Source organism: Mastigoproctus giganteus, chromosome 13, assembly GCF_048544385.1.
Source record: "Mastigoproctus giganteus isolate SK-2022 chromosome 13, ASM4854438v1, whole genome shotgun sequence".
Taxonomy (NCBI): domain Eukaryota; kingdom Metazoa; phylum Arthropoda; class Arachnida; order Uropygi; family Thelyphonidae; genus Mastigoproctus; species Mastigoproctus giganteus.
Window position 1 is genome coordinate 6,343,626 of NC_143587.1, and position 25,880 is coordinate 6,369,505.

Genomic DNA, 25,880 nt, shown 5'->3' on the forward strand with positions numbered 1-25,880 from the left:
GGCCGTAAATCCACACCACACTGTCACTTTTGGAGAATGCAACAGGACCTTTTGGATAACTCGACGGTTTTCTGTTGCCCAAATGTGACAGTTGTACATATTCACTTGTCCATTTAAGCAGAAGTGGGCTTAATCACTCCAAAGGATGTTCCATGACTAAGTGATATCCACTGTCATTCATGCCAGAAACTGAAGTACGTATGTGAAACGAATATCTGCATCATCATGCTTTAGCTGCTGTAGCATGTGCATCTTGTAAGGATAGTACCACAGCACCTGATGCATTACTAGCCTTATAGTGGAATACAGCATGTCCACTTCACCAGAAACAGCTGGCACACTTGCTCTACCACATAGAGATTGACTTGATAAATCCACGACAGCCATAGCCACATCTTCAACACAAGATGAGTCCTCTTGTTTTTGACGTCTACCTGGTTGAACACCAAGATGTCCTGTTGCTTCAAATTTCGCAATCATTTTGCAGACAGCACAAACAGTCATAGGTCCACATGGGCCTTCTCTGCTTCTGACACCTTATCTGCTTTGGAATTCTGTAGCCGCAGCTGCATTGTTGCTATTCTGATAGTACAGTGTCACTAATAGCGCCTTTTCCTGCAATGTTGTTGGCATTGCTGCTGTAGTGCAGGCATACATCTATTGTATGATTTTGAAGAAACTGTTTTGCTTTTATACAGTACAGTAGAACTGAGTAGTGGCTCTGTGGCAATAACTTACGATTATGCAAATAACTTATGTTATTTGCATAATCATAACTAAGGTAGTTACGCACCATACAGTGACAGATTTTTTAACTATATATTTTTTTTCTAATAAATGTGAAGCGCATTGTTTATTGTACCTCTAAATTTCCCTTCAGTACGAGCCTTAGAACTCGCTCCAGAGCCCTCTACATAGGGATACCTTAATTTTCACAACCCTGTGTATATACACACACATGTACAGTAAAATCTCGTTAATACAAACTCGGTTTATACAAAGTACTCGTTTATATGAATCACATACCATTCCCCTGTGAAAAGGATAGGCTTTTCTATGTAAATATATTTGTTTATTTTAAAATTCGGTTAATATGCAATACAAAGTTCTTTTTCACCCCGTGAGAAATAAATATTGTCATTTTGTATGTTTAATACAAATCTTAGCAGAGCAGTCCAATTATTGCCCCCTGGCCACCTGGCTCCCTACTTCCCAAAGTATGGCACTGACTTGTTAACAAAAGTTTTTTGTTAACAAAAGCAGTTTATTGTAGCTACAACATCAAGTGCACGCTGAAAAACATCTTTCTGAAGGATGAGTTGTTAAATTAACAAAAGAATAAAAAGTTTTTCTAAGTTTTTTACATCACTCCCTCACTCTCCACGGGAATAAGGTCAGTTGCAATTGTTACCCCAATTCAAAGAGTCTTTTGGAAATCTATTTTTTGTGCCATTTTATCTGATCTGATGCCTTTTTTCGGAACTTGTCTTTAAATTAATTTAAAATTTGTTTATGTTAAATATTATCTAGCAGTGTTATGGTGACAAAATGTAGATGGACAGAATTAAGCCTGGAAATTAAACTAAATATTATACAAGAGGCTGATAGGATGGAAAGAAGCAAAACGGACATTGCAAAGGAATACAACATCCCTTTACCTACTTTATCTACAATACTGAAAAACCAAAAAAGACTTGAAGTGCGTGACACTGGAGCAGCGATGAAAAACAGAAAACGAATTTGTGGTGCAAAACACAAGGAGTTGAAACAAAACTCTTCGAGTGGTACCAACAAATGTGTGCATCTATTTTGCAAATTTCAGGTCTGATTTTGCAAGAAAAGGCAAAATATCTAGCTCAGCAACATGGGATTAGTGACTTCAAATGCAGCAGTGCTGGCTCCAAAGATTTAAAAACAGGAATAACTTGGTTTCAAGAAATGTTTGCGGTAAGTCTGAATTAGTCAACAAAGTAAACCCTACAGACTGGTTGTGTTCTGTACGGTCCATTCTTGAAAAATATGAGGGAAAGGATATTTTTAATCTTGACGAGACGGGATTATTTTATAATTTTCTGCCAAACAAAACATTTCCTATTCGAGGAGAGTCTTGTTGTGGTGGAAAATTAAATAAACAGACTCACTGTTCTATTATGCTGCAATTCAGATAGCAATACAAAACTACATCCACTTGTGATTGGTAAATTTTCCAAGCCAAGATGTTTTAAAGCAATTAACCAACTTCCCTGTGATTGAGGCCAATAGAAGTGCTTGGCTTACGGTCAAAATCTTTCAGTCTTGGTTATCAAAATTGGACAGAAGAATGACCTCAGAAAAAAGGAATATTTTGATGATTCTAGACCGTTGTATAGCACCTTCTGCCGAGACACTTAGTTTGACAAATATATGGCTGTTGTTTTTACCCCCCCCAATACCACCAGTTTGATGCAACCACTGGATCAAGGCATTGTTTATAACCTCAAGAGAGCATATAGAACCTGCCTGATAAGGTACTTGATCCGCAACATAGGAGGAGGGAACAATTTGCAGCCAAATTGGAATGTCTTGGATGCTATCCGTAATCTTATTGCTTGGGAAAGTATTACCTCAAGTATAATAATCAACTGCTTCAGAAAGAGTGACTTTGGAGAGAATATCATCTAAAAACATGGTCTAGCAGACGAATATGATAGCAACACTGAGGAGTGCAGGAATTTGAAGGAGCATATGGATTTTGTTGGCAAATATGAAGAGTTTGTGAAGGTGGATGATGAAGTTGCTACCACTGCAATGCCAACACCAGAAGAGCTGCTGGGTACCAAACAAAACAATGATGTTTTTGTTACCGGTGACAGCGAAAGTGAAGAAGCGCACACACTGCTATCTTAAAAAGATGCCAAAATGCATTGAACATAATAATGTGTTGGCCTGCAGTAAGGTTGATAAAGAAACAACTATTGCATTTGATAACGTCTGTGCTGTAGTTAAAAATACATATAGAACAAAAACTGTACAAACAACATTGGATTCTTTTTTAAATTAGTTTAATTTATTAAAAAGTTAATGGTTTGTATGTATCCTTTTATATTAAGATTGTAATTCTTTTTATTGTGATACTAACATATCGTATATATCAAAATATATATTGTACAATATTTTCATTTCCGTTAATATTGCTTTTCTCTTAGTTTATTTACAAACAAAATAAAATCTTTAAAAAATGTTATTCCTATTACTGTATTGTTAGACAAGGCTTTTGTTTTCATTTTATTTTATTAATTTATTTTTGATATTATTATTATTTATTATTATTCTTAGATATACAGTATGTACCAAAAAGCCTACGGCCTCCGTAGCCGAGTGGGCAGGAGCTGGAGTGCAGTAGCACACGCTCTTTGAGTAGACTGGGGTTCAAGCCCCTGACTGCTGAATACGGTCGATCTGCCAACCCGCACTGGACCAGCGTGGCAGATTATGGTCCATTTCCCTCAGCATGAATTGTTGAGGAGGCTTCCATCCTGCAGTGGGTTGATGATGGCTGCACTTTACTTTATGTACCAAAAAAAAAAAAAAAAAACGTTAAAATTTTGACACTTTTGTCGGACCTCGTTACTACAAACCTTGTTATTACAAAACATGAATATTTAGGTCCCTTGAACTTGGTATTAACAAGATTCCACTGTGTATATATATAGTATAAATTTTACCATACAGATAGAAACTATGTAACCTCCTTTTACAATTAAATATGGGTAAATATTTAATGGAGTAAAGAAAAACTTAACTTCTGACCTCCTGAAACTCGGTTCTATCGTATTTCTCACAAAATGGTCCTTGAGGTTGTCACAGACATTCTCTCAGATATGCCAGACAAGCTGTACTTGCTACCTGGGAGTCTGAAACACTGATGGAACTGATATTCGGGTGACACTCAAGTCAAGTGGACCCAATTTCGGTGATGCCCGGACGGTCTGTGACAGCCAAATCCTCTGCTTGCACCTTCAAGATGGTGGGACTGTTAGTAATCCTGGGTATAACCTCCATGCACAAGCACACGGTGGGTGACCACCCAGGTGTGAACCAACGTAAGTAGGGGTGGAGGTGTGGCACACACACCACATGACGGAATCCCGCTCCTCTCTGTTATCAGGCAGTACTATGTGGTAGATGACTCTCATGAACCGGTGCAATACCAGTAATTTGATTATTGGAGGCTTGAAGTGGTGGAACCCATGTTTTGGCTCCAGAGCTAAGTTCTGGCCAACCCTTCCCCATCTCTTCCATCATGCAGTATGATTGATGACTTTGAGGTTATGATGAACATCGTGGCGAGGTCCAATCTTCCTTACATTTCGAGGGTACAGCTCTAAAACGGTGTTCGCAGGCCGGCTGCTAGTTAGTACAACCGACCGAACCTATTGGTAACTCTCTAGGAGGCTTCTGGATCAGCTAGTGTATAATCTTTCTACCTCTACTCTGCCAGATAGTGACTGGAGGGAGTCAGAGTAGTGTGTATACAGGAGGCATTGTCAAGGCCACGCTATGTCAAGGATCTGGGTATATTCTTACCATGTGTACACCATATCCAAAAAGACCCGTGGTTAATTGTTCAGTCAGATATGTTCACTGAGCAGTGCAGAAATGCTGCCAGGACAACTCAAAGTTCCTGTATGTGATATACAGGATCTTTGCTAGCAGGTATAAGAAGGTGATTATCCCTTTGTACAAGGCCATGGTTGTGCTGCAACTTGACTACTGTATAAAGGTTTGAAGGCCTCATTTTAGGAATGATGTAGATCTGCTGGAATATGTGCAGAGAAGGACAATATGATTAGTGAAGGGAACAAAAGGGTACTCTTATCACGAAAGGCTTCAGTTCTGCAGATTGCTGCATCTGGAGACTAGGCACCCATGAGGTGCTCAATGCCTTGAATTGATTGCATAACCTCACCGTTAATGGCATTCTTCCTCTTGCTGAGACTATACATATAAGAGGGCACAAATTCAAGTTGAAGGATGGTTGCAGGATAGATATGCTGAAGTTTGTCTTCAGCCAGCAGATAGTTGTAAATTCAGTTCTAAATTCAGTGAAAAACTAGACAAATATTTGGAGGATATGGATGGGTGAAGTATGTAGGGTTTTTTTTTTTTTTTTGGCTGATTCTCTATAAGCTTGCTTAGCCTTTTCAACAATGTTCCACCAGTAAGCCCTCCCAGAAGTAAAACTTCTGCAACTTCTTATTCTCATTATCTTTAACTCCTCTTCTATGTCATCCATCCATCTTTTCTGCAGTCTTCCTCTTGCCCTCCTACCAGTAGGTTTCCATTTCATTATCCTCTTAGTTGTTCTGCTGTCATCCATTCTCATAACATGTCCCAACCAAGCAAGTTTCTGGCTCTTCACAAATCTGACAATGTCTGCACCCTGAATAAGATTGTTGAGTTCATGGTTCATTCTGATCCTTCGGGATCCATCAGTCTTGTACGGGCTCAAAGACCTTTTGCAAAATTCTATGCTCAAACACTCTCAACAACTGCTTATCTTTACTCGTTAGTATCAAAGCTTCACAACCATATGTTACAACTGGTCTAATGAGATTTTTGTATATTCTTAATTTTAAATGTCTGTTCAATACTCTGGACTTCATTAGTTTTTTCATGTGCATAGAAGCATCTGTTTCCACTCAGGATACGGGACTTAATTTCATTAGTAATAGAGTTGAACTGGTTTATCTGCGAACCTAGATAGGCGAAATTTTGAACATGCTCAAACGAGAAGCTGCTGGTTCTTAAATTTTCTGTGTTATCTCTGCCGTTCTCTAGACTCCATTCTCCATCAATTGCCACTATACTAATACATTCACAGACATTAATTTTCTGGTGCTTACCTTTCCTGTAGATATTTCATGAGTTCTGTTCTAAAATTGCACCCTTTGTATAATAATTCCACATCTCTCTCTTCTAAACCAGTCCTGACACATGCCTCAACTAGCCAACATTAATTCATTCACTGTCCATTGAAATTCAAGTCCTGCTTCATCAATTGTCTTCTCAATTTGCAACACACTCACACAGTACCATGTACTATAGGTTTTTATACCTTTTGTGCTTGGAGGCCACCATAATGAAAAAAAAAAACCTGAGTTTCATTTTGACTATGGCTCAGTCCACTTCAAACTTCAGTAGAATACTGAATTAGTGTTCCATTTAAGAAATTCGCCTATCCTTTAGAATTTACTTGAAAGGTACCGAAGAACATAGTATGACTAAAAAAATTATTCTTTTGACATTTTTATTTTTTGCCATAAGATTTACCATTTATAACTTCATGCAACCTTTTTGGTGACCAACATGATCACTAAAAAGTCACTCTTCAAACTTCATAATTAATAATTGAATTTTACTTTTAAAATTGTGTTTATCATTAAATAGCAGAATAGTAGATAGATTTTAATATTTTTTTTTAGTACTAATTTCAGGGTGTGTGAAAATCAAATGAAACTAATTTTTTTTTTTTTTTTTTTTGTTTCCTTATGAAAAATAACATTACATTGGTTATTTCAAGATATCGTGGGTTGAAAAAGAAGTAGAGAAAGTGAAACAAGCTCTTCAAGCAAAACGTCGGAAAAGTAAACAAGATATGGCTACCTCAGAAGATGAAGATTGTCCTTCTCTTCCTTCAGTGAAGAATTTAGCAATGAAATTTGCCACACCTTCACCCGAATCTTTAGACAATTCTAAGGTATTCATTTACAATATCTTGCATCTGCTTTTTAAGTAAAAGTAAATGAATTTTTTCATAAACATTTGCTTGTTGTTTAGAAAAGTTTTTCGATAACTTCAAGCTTGTTTATTGTTTGATGAATTGCCTTACTGATGTGAATATAAAATAGTTTTTCTAGTAAAAACATCTTGTTAAAAAAAAAAAGTGATCATCTTTGCATGCTGAAAGAAAATTTCTTTTCTATTTGAAAAATTTTGCAAATTATATTCATGCTCCATAATTTTCAGCTAAGACCCAAAAATTCATGGAGTCTAAATTTTATAGAGAGAGACAGGATATTTCCTAGTAGAAGCACTGCCTAAAATGCCCTACAACTTTGTAATATTGTAGGGTGTTTTAGGCACATCAGCAACTTAGGCCATATTGTGCTGTATATAATGTCTGTAAATTGTTTGTATTCTGTGGTCAATTTGCTGTTTACTGGACAAAAAATCTGAGTATAGGAAGCTCTAAATCTGTGTCTAAGACCCAAGTTATATGAGGAAAATATCGCCAAATAAGCAGAAACTGTACTTTAAATTTGACTGTTGAAAGGCTTGTCCTCTGTGCCAGCTTAGTTTGTGTGGTACATTGCTATCTCTCACTCATTTCGAGAGGGACAGGCTCAGTTGTCATTGGTCACTGAAAGAATTTCTAAAGTTCTCTTCAATCAAGGCTTTTGTTAGCTGATTTCAGGTGGAGGGGTAGGTTTTTCCCTCATGAGTTATTCTTGGTTTTCACAAATTGCCCCTTGAACAAACTTCTACAGACAAAACACGTATACAGACACAAGCATTCACTTGGAGGCCATTATGGTAGCATAGTCCTCTATGGGTAAAAAAAAAAAAAGAAAAAAAAGCAGTTTATCAGAAAATGCAGAACCACAGAGAAGTCTTGTCAACTTATTTTTTGGCTGGGGAATTTTCCTGTTGAGGAATAGGTCATGATACTTTATCACATACCATTTGCTTGGAGAGGTCTGAATTTGATTCCCATCAATAAACTGGAGCAATTTCTAAAGTCTTCTTCAATTGAGGTTGTAGTTAGCTGATCTCAGGTGGAAGGAGCAAGTTTCCCCATCAGCTATTCTGAGTTTTTCAGCCCAAACAGCATGCAAATCAGTCCACAAATATAGTAATAGTAATTGTTGCATGTGGTGCAAGAAAGCAAGCTTATGTAGCATCAGCCAAAAAAAAAAAAAAAAAAATTCACACAACCATTCCCTCTAAATGTTTGTCCAGTTCCTCCACAAATTTATTTAACCTATCAACTTTCACAACGACAGACAGAAGTTTGTTCCAGCAATTAACCACCCACTGGCTAAAGGCAAATTTCCACACATCTATTCTACATCTGTCTTTCCTCAATTTGAATTTATACCCCCCTTAGGTTCGTAATCTGAACAAGTGTGAAGAATCCCATTAGAATTTAGCGTGCTCAACCCATTCAAGGCCTTACACCTCAATCAGATCACTGCAATTTGCAGAACTTAAGCCTCTCTTGGTAAGAGGATCCCTTCATTCCCCTCACCAATCTCGTTGCCCTTCTCTGTACACGCTCAAGCAAATCTACATCCTTCCTAAAATGAGGCCTCCAGACCTATACGCAGTACTCAAGGCCTGGCCTGACCATTGCCTTATACAGAGGGACAATCACCTCCTTTTCCTTGCTAGAAAAATTCCTGTATATCATTGACAAAACCCCATGACAGGCTATTATGATGTAACCACATCATAATAGCCTGTCTGCATTGTTCGGAAAACTTCATATCTGACTGCACAATTACTCTCAGGTCTTTTTCATTTTCTACCACCTTAAGTGTAGTACCACACAGTTGGTACATTCCTCTGGAGTTACTTCTACCCATATGCAGTACTTTGCATTTATCAATGTTAAACTTCAGTTGCCACTTCTCAGCCTGTCTTCCCAAATTTTCTAGATCCTGTTGCAGTAGCACACTGTCATTAACAACCCTGCCAACTTTTATATCATCTGCAAACTTTGACACTAAGCCTGATATACCTTCATCAATATCATTGATAAATATACAAAAAACATTGGACCCATCTCCGAACCCTTTGGGACTCCACTAATAACATCAGTCCATGAAGAGCAGCGCCCATTGATTACCACCCTCTGTTTTCTCCCACTCAACCATCCTTTTATCCATTGTAGTAACTTACCCTTAATACCATTCTGCTCCAATTTGTACAATAGTCTTCCATGCTCAAGAGTGTCAAAAGCTTTCCTGAAATCCAAGTATATGATATCAAAATTATTTTTTGCATCCAGTTCCTTTGCAACCACATCATAATATCCAATCAAATTGGTCAGACAGGACTTTCCCTTAACAAACCCCATGCTGTGTCTGAAGTAATGCTGCAATCTTGTCTAGATGATCCTGCAATGCATCTTTAACCAGTGACTCCATTATTTCCCCACAACAGAACTTAAACTAACTGGTCTGTAATTAGTCATGTCACCCTTCGATCCCCCTTTGTGAATTGGGGATACATTTGCACATCTCCAAGGAGGCTCTCATAATTATGGTTAATGGTTTTCTCAGTTCCTTTGCCACCTCCTTTAATATATCTGAATAGATCCCATCTACCCCAGGTGCCTTTCTTATGTTTAACTTCAACAATTTCTCCTCCACTTTGCTCTCAGTTATTACAAAATCATTAAGCACCCTGCTACAATTTGATACACACACACACACATATATACCTATATATGTGTGTGTATTTTGTCTAAAGACAAAATGAGTAATAAACTCAACTACTATTAAAATAATAATAATAATTGTGTAACACCTACCAGTTTTAAGTGTTTTTAATATTAATTTCAACTTAATACTTGAAATAAGTAAATGCTTTGCTGCTTTGGAAAGGTTTAATTGTTTGAAATTTGTGTTCAGCTATTTATTCAGGACCACCCACATCAGTTGGATCACAACAAACTATGACCCTCTTTGTGGATTTTCTTCATTTAGGGAATTGCAATGTAACAATTAACGAAAAATTGGAGATTTCTTAGCATTGAGATTGTTCAAAATCTTTCTGGCAGCCTTTTGACCAAAGGCCACAGAAAGCATTGAATGGAGTGTTCTCGGAATTATAAGAGTCGGTTAACCAAAATCATCAATATACACTTTGGAAGAAAGGTAGGATGTTAGCAGGTCAGCTTTATCTTAATTGAAGTGACAAAAGATCCATATGGTATTGACAGGTGGTGGGAATAGAGATGGCAAAATTTGCATCCAATAGCTTTCTGGCAAGAGACCAGAATGCTCAACTACCATTTGGACAAGTTTTCTCTTAACATGTTCGAAATTAGTTTGCACTAATTAATAACTGCTTTACAATTGTTGTGAGCTTTGGTGTAGGCAGAAAATGAACCTAGAGATTTGGATACAAGCCAATTGCAATATGCAACATTCGTATCTTGAAGAGCCTTAGCACACTTATTGGAAAACCAAGGTTTAGATAGAGCAGTGGTCTCAAATTGCATGCGGGCCGAATGCACGATCTGAAAGCAGCTGACGGGCCGGAATTTTTTTTTAACAAAGTGTGTGTGTGTGTGTGTGTGTGTGTGTGTGTGTGTGTGTGTGTGTGTGTGTGTGTGTGTGTGTGTGTGTGTGTGTGTGTGTGTGTATTGCACCATACTTACCCCTAATGCATGGATACCGCCCCTTTATAACCTGGTGTTACACGTGATTCATGTGTGTGGTGCGGTGTTTTGTACAAGTTTATAATAAGTTTGGAAATTTTACTTTTAAAATTTAATTTGCCTCGAACATAGTTTAATTGAAAATTTATTTCGACACATACAGAAAAAATACATGTTTGTATGTAAATAATTATAAACTTCTTTATTTCTTACTACAACTTGACACTTGATGGCATTTCGATTCTGATAGTTTTTAGCCTTGGAGAAAAATTACTAGAAACTATCTTCATCACGGATTGTAGATGCTCATCGGTCAATCGGGTTCTTTTCTTTGACTTATTAATTTTCAACTGCGAAAAAAACTGTTCACATATAAAGGTACTCCCAAACAAAGCGATTATTCTTATTGCAAAAATTCGTAACTGAGGGTATTTATCTTTTGACAAGTACGAATAAAGGTTAATCAAATCTGTATCTTCAAATCTTTGAATAAGATTTATATCACACTGTAAATTAATTAGCTCCATTTGTAGATTTTCTGGTGTGTTATTCACGTTCGTTTTTAATGGTAAGGAAAATAAAGTAAAATCTGACTCCAAATCATTAAAATCTTTAAATCTTTCTTCAAATTCTTGTCGTAATAATGCTATTTTTCTTGCATATTCTTGAGATTTTTAATTTGAAATAATAGGACTGGATTTAAGATGTAGAAAATGTACGAATTTTTTTGATTCCAGTTGTGTTTCCCATAATTGCAATTTAACTTTAAAAGCTTTAATACAAGCATACATGTCAGTGATAAGTTTATTCTTTCCTTGCAGCTCTTTATTGAGAATATTTAAATGGCCGGTTAAGTCAACAAGAAATGTTAAATCAGTTATCCATGTATCATTATGTAGCTCATCGATGGTTTTATTTTTTTGTGTCATGAAAATTTTGATTTCATATATTAAATCAAAAAACCGTTTTAATGCAGCTCCTCGACTTAACCACCTCACCTCGTTATAATAAATCATTTCTCCGTACTCACTTTCAATTTCTTCAAGCAATGCAACAAATTCTCGATGATTCAGAGCTCATCCACGGATAAAGTTTACTGTTTTAGTTACTGTTTCCATAACATTATCCATCTGCAAACTTTTGGCACAAAGTGCTTCTTGATGAATAATGCAATATATAGTGCAAAAATTATTCTGAAATTTTTCTTCTTTCACTATATTTCTTAATTTTACCACTACATTTTTTTTTACCAACCATAGATGCTGCACCATCACTTGCAAATCCAACCATTTTATCCAAACTTAATTTATATTTATCTATTACAGTTTTTATTTCAGAAAAAATATCCTGTGCACCAGTTTTTCCTTTCATGGGAATTATTTCGAATAATTCCTCAATTACTTCAAATTCATCAGTAACACCTCTTACGAAAACGGCAAGTTGTGCTATATCTGTGATGACAGTACTCTCATCAACTGCTATTGAGAATGCTGCAAAATCTATACTTCATTCTTTTAACTGACATCGTAAATCACTAGCGATTTCGTTAATACATTCCACTACCGTGTTGGCTGACAAACTAATATTTTTAAATAATTGTTGTTTGTCAGGACAAAGAAGTTCAGCAGACTTAATCACACAATCTTTAAGGAATTCGCCATCAGTAAATGGTTTTGACCATTTTGCAATGATGTGCGTGAGAGCAAAACTTGCATGAACTGTTGCTTCACTGGATTTATTTGCTTCAGTAAAAAAAATTTTGTTGTCGTTGTAAGCCAGATTTCGGAAACTAACTTTTCTTCCCTCAATTTGCCTTCCAACATTTCAAATTTTTCTTTGATTCATTTCGTAATGGCAACATAAATTGTATTCTTTTGTAACTGATATTCCCTTATTACAAATAAAACATACAATTTTATTGCGCACAACACCACAAAAGTACATAATTTCCCATTTATCTTGAAAAACACGTCCTTCTTCGTCCACTTTTTTTTACCCTTTGTTAAAGACATGACTTGCAGTTTAATCTATTAATTAAAATCACTATTATAATTTTATTTACAACTTTAATTTAACAAGATAAATTTTTGTATGAAAGCAACACTCAAAAGTTATGCACAATTCTAAACGATAGGTATTGATATAATGTAGAATCTACATTATATCAATACCTATCATTTATCGTTAGATCTACATTGTAGATCTAATAACAAACACAAATAAACAGGTTTTATAAGCCATACGTTAGTTTGTCTCCATCTATATAGCAATATGAACTGCGCAGCTGTGCATCCAGCTAACCAACTAGTGACTGACTCAAAGAAAATATATATCAGAAGTACCAACTCAATGGAAAAAATTGGAAACACCAGAATACTGAAGCTCCACCAACTGTCGGCTGGCAAACTAAATTTACTGATTGTACCGACGTGGTAAATTCTCCCGCCTTACCCCAGTTACGTGGCCTGGCATACAAGCATACAGTGACAAAGACAAAGCCCCAACCTATTCATTCTATCTCTTTTTCCTTCAATAGCAGTCACGCACATAAGCTCAGTCCATATCTCTATGTCTCTAAAACTATAAGCAGTGTATTTACAACAAATGCATAATTGAAATGTATTCACGGGCTGTGTAAAATTGCTTCAGTGGCCGGATGCGGTCCGCGGGTCGCCAGTTTGAGACCACTGAGATAGAGGACGAGAATTTAAGGTGGAGTGTGGAATATAGGATTTCATCCCTACAAGAATAGTTTCACTGACATGACCTGAGCAAACGTCTACATCAAAAGATTTGAAACAGTAATCCAACCAAGGAAAAGAAGAAAGGAAATCTCACAGATCATCCCATTTTGCATTCTTGTAATGCCAAACAACACGTGGTTAAGAATGTCCACAAGAGAAAGGCTCCATTGGAGAAGAAACCATCGCCAAGTTTTGATCTGATGTGCCTAGAGGACCACTCACCTCAACTGTGTACTTAGAAGGGTAGTTTGTGAGAAGAAGATCAAACATGTTGGCTGTGTGGTTAGGATTGTCTGGTATTCTGATAGGTAAATAAACAATTTGCACCAGGTCGTTAGTAATTGCAAAAGCCTCAGCATATCGACCAGCTGGTTCTGTGTGACTATAAAATGGAGTTGTGAACATTAAAATCACCAAGAAAAATTACCTCACTGTTAGGAAAGTTGAACTGGAGAAAGTTATGTTTCAAAGAGAGGAAGTCAAAGAGTTCCAATAGAGTAGTAGAGTTGGGAGAACAATAGAGACAACAGATGAATTTGACAGAATGTGGTAGAGATATTTTAAGCCATAGAAGATCAAAAAGAGGAAATTCCAAATCACTAAATCTGTGATAGGGAATATCAGACTGCACAGGTACCTCCTTTGAGGCAAAAGTAATCATACAGCAAATAATTCAGACAACTGAGATGAGCAATGTTGAATCAACCGATAACTGGGATTCTGTCAGAAAAAGTACATCAGATTTGGCAGACCGTAAATGGAAATAGACATAGAGATTAGAACTGAGACCACATATGTTTGTGAAATGAAGAAAGTATCTGGAGAATTTAGATATTTTCACAGATTAATTTGTTCTGTTAATTTGACAATTCATGATGTATTCAGCAGTAAGAAAAGGTGGGGAGGACATTTTGTATTAAGTAATGACATAGAAATTTAAAACATATTTTAAACCTATCCTATGCAGTTAGGTGTTGACCCATTTTAAGAATTGTTAATGGCTGGTCTAAAGGCAGTGCCTAATTGTGAAATTAATGCAGAAGCTAAATGTTATGCACAACTAAACACGATGGCAAAATAAAAGAATTTTAATTTGCCATCTAGCATTTTTAATAATAAGACTTAATTAAATTATTTTCTATAAGTAGCTTATTATAGAAAATAATTTAATTAAGTCTTATTTTCTATAAGTAGACCTAGTCAAGCTCCGTGGTTTATTTTGAATTCAGATAGCGCGATTTGGAAAGTAAATAGTACCTTGTGTCCATAGATTAACCGTTCGTTACTTGCCGCCATTGTTATACGATTCAACGTGTGCTACATAAGGTTTAACAGAAAACTAGATAGCGAGCATAGTAGTATCAATTAATCAGTAAAATTTATTAATCTTATTAAATTTTATTGTCAATTGAATTATACTTTTTTAACTAAATAAATATTTGTTAAATAATAAGAGGATTTTATCTCAATATAGGACGTAGAACACTTCCGTATGATACTCTCCGGAAATTTTCTTCCATTCTAATTTCTGGAGAGTATCATACGGAAGTGTTCTATGTACTATATTGGGGTAAACTCCTCTTATTATTTTACAAATATTAATATCAACGTAGAACGTATTGAGTATTACAGCTCTGATTCATACTATCTAACTAAATAAATATAGTGACCTAGTTATTACAAACGTAACATCATAAATTAATACATATAAGTTGACAGGGGTTAAGAAAGTCATATAACGTAACTCGGAGATAATATTCCATACTGAAATACTTATATATAGTGTTATAACTGCATTTGGATATAGGTTTAGGGTTATATTTTCTATTGGAATTTTATTGAACTTGAATAGAAATCATGACTAAGACCAGAGCAGCAAAGCAAAAGGCTCAAACTAGTGGAAGTGTTGTGGCTCAGGGGAGAACTGAGGGGGGGCAGTTGTCCTCTGAACCACAGTCTATTGAAATGCACTGCTTGTTTGATATTTGTGGACCAATTAGGAACGGGACATGATATTGCCAAGGGGAATGTCTTTCTCTGTGTGTGCGTGTGCGTGCGTGTGTGTGTGCGCGCGCACGCACAATGTAAGGAGTGCGAGGAAACCGGGCGCCAACTCGGCATTTGTTATGGGCTTATATGAGAGCTTGAAGGACAGGGTGGATGCCCTTGAAGGATTTAAATTCAGGGCCCATCAAGCTCTCAGCTGCCCACATCAATGCCAGAGCTTGCACTTGAACATCAAGTAACACAGCAGCAACCCCCAAGATAGAATTTTGCACTGGTCCCAAAGGAACTAGTTGTTGTAGGTGACTCTATTGTCAGGGAAACGGGGAACATATTGTGCAAAAAGGATAGATGGAACAGGACCAGGGTATGTCTGCCAGGGGCAAAGGTTGAAGACGTTGTAGGGCAGATATCATCCTTTAAGGGCACAAAGGGTGATATTGTTGTACACGTAGGCACTAATGATATTAAGAGTAGGAGACCGGCGGAATTACTTAACAAGTTCAAGTCAATGCTGAAAAAAAGCCGGGAGTTAGGGTTGAATTTGAAAGTGTCTGCAATCTTGTCGATCAATTCTGCCTGGATTGTGCGAGGCTCAAGGGGTAGAATTTTTCTTAGCCTGGTCTGTGCTTGTTAATAGGAGAGACTGCTTCTACAGGGATGGGATACACTTAAATAGAAAGGGTGCAAGAATATTTGCTGATGCTATCGAGGCAAGTTAGGTGGGTCGGAAAACTGCTAGCTTGCGGGGATACACGGACTAAGAGTAGCCACTGGCAGAGGTAAAAGTGATGCTTGCACTACTTCTATTGAAATGCAATTGAGCAGCAGCCTGAAAAGTAAGGCAATGTTGATTTCCAACACTGCTGGGAGTCATAGTGGAACAAGTTAATACATGCATGGGCTCTGTTAGGGTAACTAAGATTAGAAACAGGTGCATGTATACTTGCATGTACACCAATGCTAGGAGTATAGTTAATAAATTCGATGAGCTTGAAGTGCTAGTCAAGACATCAAAGGCAGATATTGTTGAGATATCAGAGACATGTCACACAGACATAAGTAGTGCAGAACTGGAATTTTGGGAGTACAATGTGTACAGAAAAGATAGATAGGACAGGAAGGGAGGAGGGATTATGCTGTTAGTTAAGAAACACATAAAATCCTAGGAAGTGCATCCAATTGATGTTGGTGGACAATGCAATGTTGAGTCTGTTTGGTGTGACATAAACACTGGGAAAGGAAAAATGAGGTAGGTGTTTGTTATAGGCCTAATGAATCTGATGAGTATAAAGAGCAATTGTGTAGAGAAATAGAGTGGGCCAGTAAATTAGAGCGTCTTATAATGGGGGATTTTAATTTCCCGGATATTGACTGGAATTTGTGGGTCGGTCACTCACACACTAGCAAGAATTTTGGGGATGATTGTTTTCTACAGCAGCATGTTCAGGAGGCAACTAGAGCGAGTAATACTCTAGATCTGATTATCAGTAGTGATTCTTCATGCATCAACAATCTGTAGATAAAGGAACCACTAGGTGGCAGTGATCACAGCGTGCTGAAGTGGGATTTACTCAAAGAGGTAACTACCATCAAGGGTAAAGGGAAGGGTTTTTGCTTTCGTAAAGGTGACTATGGTGGTTTGAGATAGTACAGTAAACCCCCGCTATTCGCGGGGGTTACGTTCCTGAGAAATGTTGCGAATACCGAAAACGCGAATACTGAGTTATGGCTCCCATAGTAATAAAGGGGCTCCGTTCCAAAGTATGAAATATATAAGTATTATATGTACCTTCATAATATGACTATGTACATAGACAGTACATAGTGAAATGCAAGCATATGGCATCGAAATGAAAATAAGAAACAATTTAATATTAAATGTAATATTTATTAGAAATTTCAAACCAGCGCCTTTGCTAGCAAAAAAACTTATCCCGCCAGTGCACCAGTTTCGCTAAAGTGTTGATAAAGGAGTTTTGCCTTTTCACGAATGATGAGTGAACTTAATGGAATTTTATTTTGAGTTCGGTCTTCTATCCACAGATTTAAAGCTTTTTCCATTTTTTCTAATTTAACATCACGAGTTACAGAGCACATTTTTGAAGCAATTAGCGCGTTTTCACGGACACTACGGCGGATTTTTTTTCCCGATTTTTTGATTGATCGTACTGTTGACTCATTGATTTTATAATGTTTTGCCACTGAGGAGACACTTTCACCATTAGAAATTTTGTCTAATAACTCAATTTTATTCGTAGCCATATTTTTGTACGGGTTAGAAAGAACTTGTTCACAATAAAGTTACTTTCTTCCGTTAACACACACACACACACACACACACACACACACTCGAAAAAGTCTGTTTTACACTGCAAAACGGTTGATTTATCACTTTTGTAAGCATTTATCAATTTATAAATTGATAAATGCTTACAAAATATACAATTTTATAAGCATTTATAAATTTATCAATTTATAAATTTACAATTTATAAATTGATAAATTTATTCAATTTATAAGCATATAAATTAAAAGCAAACGACGAAACCTTCCATGGCAAGCGCATAACACATACTGAACAAGGATTAGCGAGAAATTTCCACGCTCGCGATTTTATCACCCCTCTCTCCCCACCCACTGAGCGCTCTTTTGACCGGGAAAGATAATTTTAGCCACCCATGTTTTTTTTATGGCGGAAAATGTTCACGGCACTTTCAAATTCACATTTTTTTAGGTTTCATTTTATATTAAATCAGCCATCGCGAATACACGAAACCGCGAATACAGATACCGCGAATAGCGGGGGTTTACTGTATTTAAATTCTATACGGTGGAACCAACTGATGATGTTACCAGCAGCAAATTCAAAATGGGAAGTTGTTGTTGTTATTATTTGGTTTTTAGGAGAATTAGCAACTAAGTCCATATTGCTCCGGTGATATGCGGTGGTCATTTCCTGAACTTTCCACATCCTCCATATTTGGTGGTCACGGGCTCGAACCCCGGTCTGATCAAGAAGTGTGTGCTACGCACTGCTGCTCCTGCCCACCTGGCTACAGAGGAGCCACAAAAAATGGGAAGCATTCAAAGTATTAACCTTGGAAGCCTCTAAGCTTTTCATACCAACAAAGACATATTGTTCAAGATTTAGGCCTAAATGGATGTCAGATGAACTAATTAGACATGTGACAGAGAAGAAAAATGCATCGAATACATATAAATTAACATGTGACACAGAAGCTTATGATAGATATAAGCTGGTCTGTAACCAAGTTATAAAGGAGGTTAGTCAGGCGAAGGCAGATTATGAGAAATCTTTGGAAAAGGATGCAAAGAAAAATGGCAAAGAGTTCTTTACTTATGTAAACTCTAGAAGGAAGGGGATGAATCACATTGGTCCACTTGATACCGATGGTTCAACTGTTGATGATCCTGCTCCGGTAGTTAACAAACTAAATGAATATTTTGCATCGACATTCACACATGAAGAGTTATTCAGGGAGGGGGAATGCCAGAGGTGTATTAAACTCTGGCAGTAAGCTAGATAATCTTGTAATAACTGAGAGGAAAGTGGAGGAGAAATTGTTGAAGTTAAACACAAGAAAGGCATCTGGGGTGGATGGAATCTATCCAGTTATATTAAAGGAGGTGGCAAAGTTTAACTTCTGTTCCAGGGAAATTAATGGAGGCGCTGGTTAAAGAAGCGTTGCAGGATCATCTAGACAAGACTACAGTTATAGCTCGGACACAGCATGGGTTTAAGGGGAAGTCTTGTCTGACCGATTTGATTGGATACTATGATGTAGTCACAAAGGAACTGGATGCAAAGAATAACTTTGATATCGTATATTTGGATCTTAGAAAATCCTTTGATGCTGTTGCACATGGAAGACTGCTGCACAAACTGGAGCAGTGTGGCACTGGAGGCAAATTAATGCTATGGATAAAGGGATGGTTGAGTGGGAGAAGACAGAGTGATATTCAATGGACACTGCTCTTCGTGGACAATGTTAATAGTGGAGTCCCTCCGGGTTCAGTGTTGGGTCCATTGTTGTTTTTCTGTATTTATAAATGATATTGATGACGATATATCAGGCTTAATGTCCAAGTTTGAAGACGATACGAAGGTTGGCAGGGTTGTTAATGACACTAATGACAGTACACTTCTACAACAGGATCTAGAAAAGTTGAGCAAATGGGCTGAGAGGTGCCAAATTAAGTTTAACATTGACAAATGTAAAGTACTACATATGGGAAGCAGTAATCCCAAAGTAACATATCAACTCTGTGGTAACACACTGACAGTGGTAGAGAATGAAAAGGACCTGTGGGTAATTGTACAGGCAGATATGAAGTTTTCTGAGCAGTGCAGATGGTCTGCAAGAGTAGCACATGGTGTCTTGTCAATAATATACAGGAATTTTTCTAGCAGGGATAAAGAGGTGATTATCCCCTTGTATAAGGCAATGGTCAGGCCACACCTTGAGTACTGTATACAGGTCTGGATACCTCGTTTTAAGAAGAATGTAGATCTGTTGGAACGAGTACAGAGAAGGGCAACAAGATTAGTGAATGGAACAAAGGGTTGCTCTTACGAAGAAAGGCTTAAATTTTGCAAATTACAGTGTCTGGAGACTAGGCACCTGCGAAGTGATCTGATTGAGGTGTATAAAGCCTTGAATGATTTGAGCATGCTCAATGTGGATGGGATTCTTCCTCTTGCTCAGAATAATCGCCTGAGAGGGCATAAATTCAAATTGAGGAAAGACAGTTGTAGGATAGATGTGCGGAAGTTTGCCTTTAGCCAGCGGGTGGTTAATTGGTGGAACAAACTTCCATCTGTTGTTGTAGAAGTTGATAGCTTAAATAGATTCAAGGCAGAACTTGACAAACATTTGGAACGAGTGGATGGGTGAAATAAGGAGTTTTTTCCTTTATTGGCTGATGCTATATAAACTTACTTTCTTGCATCATGTGTCTATGCTAATGCTAAGACATTCAAAGGGTCAAACAGTGTATGGCAAAACAATTTTTTAAAACAGTGAACACAATATTTTACTAGAAGCTTTGATGCCATATAGTTTAATTGCATTATTATTATTATAATACTATTTTTGTTAGAGGAATAAGCAGCATTTCCAGATTAAAGTATACATTTGTAATGTAAATATTAAAAGATCGGGTAAATATTTTCAGCAGGAGAGTATTTTATAAGTGGGAAATTAATGTAAAAAGCAGATGGATTTGTTGTATAAATATAGAATAATAATGGGATGGGGTAAACCAGATTACACAGGTCAGCAAAAAATAAAATTTTTTTTTTTTGCTCCCTGTTAAAATTCAGGGTGATTCTTGTAGATTTGACGTTGCTTACAAATATTACAACCATATTGTTGTAATACCCACCAGTTTTAAGGGAGAAGGGGTAAAGTCAAAAACTGTTTCTATTAAAAAAAATTGATTTATTTTAAGAAAATGTTATGTACAGTACTAAACATAGTATTGAACAATCGGCCTATTAACAAGTTGACTGCTACAGCTTATTTGGGTGAACAGATCTCTGAAGCCAATCTGAGTTAGGCATGTTAAATTATTCAAAATGCAAATTATAATATATGTTCATCACCAAAACTCCTAAAAACAGTTTATTATTGTAAAAAAAAAAGCTGCTCAAATTATCTCGTGGATGGCGTGTGAAATAGAAAATTCCTCACGGCAGCCTACGAATTAACCCGAGACATATTGTTACCTGTGTAATTCGTTGTATATGAGCCAGCGCTGTGCATAAATCCGTAGTCGTGACATAGACAGTGCAGTGTGTGTACGTTGTATTTAGTAATTTGTTACATGTTTCTAAAAAAACATGTAACAAATTACTAAATACAACGTACACCCCCCCCCCCCATAGATATTGATGATGATATAAATGATATTGATGATGATATATCTGGCTTAATGTCCAAGTTTGAAGACGATACGAAGGTTGGCAGGGTTGTTAATGACACTAATGACAGTACACTTCTACAACAGGATCTGGAAAGGTTGAACAGATGGGCTGAGAGGTGGCAAATGAAGTTTAACATTGACAAATGTAAAGTACTACATATGGGAAACAGCAACCATATTGTTGTATGGTTGCTGTTTACCCCAGAGCAACGTATCAACTCTGTGGTACTACACTGACAGTGGTAGAGAATGAAAGGGACCTGGGGGTGGTTGTGCAGGCAGATATGAAGTTTTCTGAGCAGTGCAGACGGGCTGCAAGAGTAGCTCATGGTGTATTGTCGATGATATATAGGAATTTTCTAGCAGGGATAAGGAGGTGATTATTCCCTTGTATAAGGCAATGGTCAGGCCAAACCTAGAGTACTGTATACAGGTCTGGAGGCCTCATTTCAAGAAGGATGTAGGGATGCTGGAACGAGTACAGAGAAGGGCAACAAGATTGGTGAATGGAACGAAGAAAGGCTTAAGTTTTGCAAATTACAGTGTCTGGAGACTAGGCACCAGAGAGGTGATTTGATTGAGGTGTAAAAAGCCTTGAATGGTTTGAGCATGCTCAATGCTGATGGGATTCTTCTTCTTGCTCAGAAAAATCACCTGAGAGGGCATAAATTCAAATTGAGGAAAAACAGATGTAGGATAGACGTGAGGAAGTTTGCCTTTAGCCAGCGGGTGGTTGGTTGGTGGAACAGACTTCCATCCCTTGTCGTGGAAGTTGATAGCCTAAATAAGTTTAAGGCTCAGCTGGGCAGGTATTTCGAACGAACAGAGGGGTGAAGTGGTTATTTTTTATTTATTTATTTATTTATTTTTATTTTATTTTATTTATTTATTTATTTTTTTTTTTTTGGCTGATGCTGCATAAGCTTGCTTTCTTGCATCAAATGCCTCTACTAATGCTAATGCTAATAACGTTTTTTTTTTTTTTTTTTTTCATATTTGTTTATGTTGTGTAATTTCTTTTATGTAAACCCCTGGCTTGTAGCTGTGAAGGGAGTTGTATACAGCGATGTGCCTTCTGTATATAATAAAGAGTTCTAACATTATATCTTGTATAATTTATTTGTGACGTAATTACCGTGATGCATTTTTCGTAACTGATCAGATTTACTGGTTTGTAGGTGCCCCAAGGATGTTTCACATCAAAAATGATTAAATGTATGCAGTGGACCCCCACTTTAGTATATTAATCCATTCCAGAGGCACCATTGTATCATGAAAGTATCATAATGTGAACCCAATAACACATTGTTTTTTGATAATTCATTCCAAGTCCTCTGAAGTTGAAATTTTCACTAAATAACTAAGCTATTTATCTCTTTAAAAGGTGATTTTTGTAATGGAAATTGTACTTATTGATTAAAAAAATCGATTAAAACTAATATATTGATTAAAGCACGACACAAAAAGTCACTTCAACTAAAGGATGCAAAAGCAAAGCAATATATGTGGCCAACGCGTTTACAAATGCTGCTATTGGCTGAGAGGAAGGACTACGTGGTCTGGTCTGGTCATAGACAATTGTAAGACCATCTCAAAGTAAAGCGAAATAAGTATGTGCTAGTTAACATTAGCAATAGTAGAGGCATGTGATGCAAGCTTATGTAGCATCAACCAAAAAAAAAAAAAAAACTCTCCCGTTTCACCCCTCCGTTCATTCCAAATACTTGTCCAGCTCAGCCTTAAATTTATTTAGGCTATCACCTTCCACAACAAAGGATGGAAGTCTGTTCCACCAACCAACTACCCGCTGGCTAAAGGCAAACAAGATCACTGATTAGTGCAATCAGACACTTCTGGAGGTCACTACCGTAAAACAATTTGCAGTTTCCAGTTTATTAGGCTTTTCTGTTAGTGAAATCTATTATAAATGGGTAGTAAACTTGATCTTATTGCATTTGTGATAATACCAATAGCTGGAACTCTTATTTTTCACATTATTATGATGAAATGGTTTTCCTTCCTCTTCAATCATATAAAAAACGTAAATTTTCACAATCTTCTCTTCATTCCTACTTTTTAAGTTTCGTAAACTTGTTACTCTGTATCTCTCTCACTTGTGTGAATGTAGTTGCAATTTGTGCTTGCCATGTTCTTTGTTTTTGATTTCTTATCTTTTTTTACTGTTTTAAATTTTACAACCCCCTCAAAAATGTTAGTGAACAGCAATATCAATTAGTTAGTATGTGTTATTCCAGTATTAATTTAGTTATGTACTAAGCGTACATTTATTTTTATTTTGCTAACCTGTGGAGAATATTCTTCCCAATTTTCATGTATCATTTAATTTTGTTAATTAGTAATATAATAAAGTGTGAATTTGTGATCTTTACTTTTATAGCCTATGGTAATATTCCTCCTATTTTCTCTTATTAGAATTGCCATTTAATAGAATTAAAATTCAATTTGCAAATGTGATCATAATGACTGGCGCTTACTACATATCGTATAATGAATGGTATTTTATTATGGTGATTTGATTGTACAGTGAACCAATCATAAAGTGGAGTTCTACTGTATATGTAATTTTATTTTGCATGCTTAGCGGAATTTATATTTTTGCATTATGCCTGCTTTTCCCTCCCCCCCTCCCATGAGATAATTAAATTCCACTATTTAAAGAATTCATTGAATAACTGATGGGAAAAAATTCTAAATAAAAAAATTATTTCTGACTTTTTTTAATATATTAAAAGAAATCAAATGTTTTTGTTTAGGAATTTACATTAGAAAATCCTGCAGTGTACACAGAGAAAATAACAGAATACCCTAAAAGCATTGTGAAGAAATCCACACCACGTAGTAATGTAAAGGTGAGAAATTAATTATGAAATAGTTTTAATACTTATTAATAGTAGATCTTGTCAAATATGTTGACTGAACCTACTCTGCAACCCCAGGGCTCACATCTGGTGAGTATGGGCTTGGCACTCCCAGGGTCCTGAGCTGGATATCATAATTCTTACCTTCTATTTCTGATTCTTGTTCTCTCTCTCTCTCTCTCTCTCTCTCTCCCCTAAGAAATAATAATATTGATAGACTACTATTTGCTGTCATTTACTTAGTCATCTCCCACCAATGTATCTATCATTATTTTGTGGCTGTGTCAGATGAACATTGGGTATATCAGTGCATACAAAAACAAGGCATACCATCTTTTCTTGAAAAGAGAACTGTCTTAATATAACCGTCTTAAGTTTCATATGAAACTTAAGACGGTTATATATGAACATTAACACAGCCTCTGTTGCAGTTATGTGATGATAGATTGAACTTGTGAATAGCTGAATGGCTTTGGTATCTTTTTGATGGTAATCGACTCATTGGTTTTTGCCCATTCTTTACTCTCTCTCGAGCTCAACAAGAGTGGCTTTACAATTTCCTGTTGCAATGCATTTCAATTGCCAAATACACGAACATTATTAAAGTTCCTCCACAAGATTGGACTTGGCACATCATTGCCGCTGTCACCTTTGCACCATAGAAATCAAATCAAACCTCCACAAGGTTGAGGAAATGGTAGTATTACCCTCCTTCTTTTACTCCTGTACAGTGTAATCCACTTTCTGTGCTACCTTAATGAAAGTATGGATCTTCTGTTTAATATCTGATACTATAACAGTGGCTCGTTTGTCTTCCAATGTGGATCACAAAACTAGTGTTGTCATCAGCCTACTATATTATTTGATTAAGAATGACTAATTTGATAAATCTCATCATCTAGCTCTCATACTCAGTGGTTGTAGAGGTCACTTTGATTTCTAGATTTATTGTGGTTAGTACCCATGAGGAAAATTTTTATTCTCAGAATTCTCCTGTTTTTGATGTTGCATTGACTTTCGGCTATGTGGTAGTAGTAGTAGTAATAGAGGCATGTGATGCAAGAAAGCAAGCGTATGAGCTTATGCAGCATCAGCCAAAAAAAAAAAAATTTCACACAACCATTCCCTCTAAAAGTTTGTCCACTTCCTCCTTGAATTTTATTTAAACTATCAACTTTCACAATGACAGATGGAAGTTTGTTCCAGCAATTAACCACCTGCCGGCTAAAGGCAAATTTCCACACATCTATTCTACAACTGTCTTTCCTCAATTTGAATTTATACCCCTTCAGGTTTGTAATCTGAGCAAGCAGAAGAATCCCATCAGAATTCATCGTGCTCAACCCATTCAAGGCCTTATATACCTCAATCAGATCACCTCGCAGGTGCCTAGTCTCCAGCTGCTGCAATTTACAGAACTTAAGGCTTTCTTGGTAAGAGGGGTCCCTTCGTTCCCCTCACCAATCTTGTTACCCTTCTTTGTACATGCTCGAACAACTCTGCATCCTAAAATGAGACCACCTGACTTGCATGCAGTACTCAAGGCGTGGCCTAACCATTACCTTATACAAAGGGATAATCACCTCCTTTTCCCTGCTACCAAAATTCCTGTATATCATTGACAATACCCTCTTGACCTGCTCTGGCTGCCTGTCTGCATTGCTCAGAAAACTTAATATCTGACTTCACTATCACAATGTGAGGGGTGACTGCTTTGTTTTCTTTTTGATGGAGTCTTTTGAGATTAACAGCTTTTTATGAAGTTGATTTAGGTTATATTATCTAACTTAAGAGGGTTCCCTTGAGGTCTTACTTAAGAAGATTCTCTTTTCAGGATGTAGTCATTCAGCATATGTTTCTGTTTGGTCCACAAGA

General features: G+C 36.7%; 1 protein-coding gene across 1 annotated transcript in view; it reads left to right on the top strand.

Moving 5' to 3' along the window:
• LOC150075740 (uncharacterized) overlaps nucleotides 1-25,880 on the top strand; it is a 311,310-nt gene that overhangs the window by 269,185 nt on the left and 16,245 nt on the right. The window contains exons 21-22 of the mRNA XM_090387858.1: nucleotides 6,563-6,739; nucleotides 23,901-23,996. Coding sequence (XP_090243984.1) covers nucleotides 6,563-6,739; nucleotides 23,901-23,996 — 273 coding nt within the window. The remainder of the gene's footprint in view (nucleotides 1-6,562; nucleotides 6,740-23,900; nucleotides 23,997-25,880) is intronic.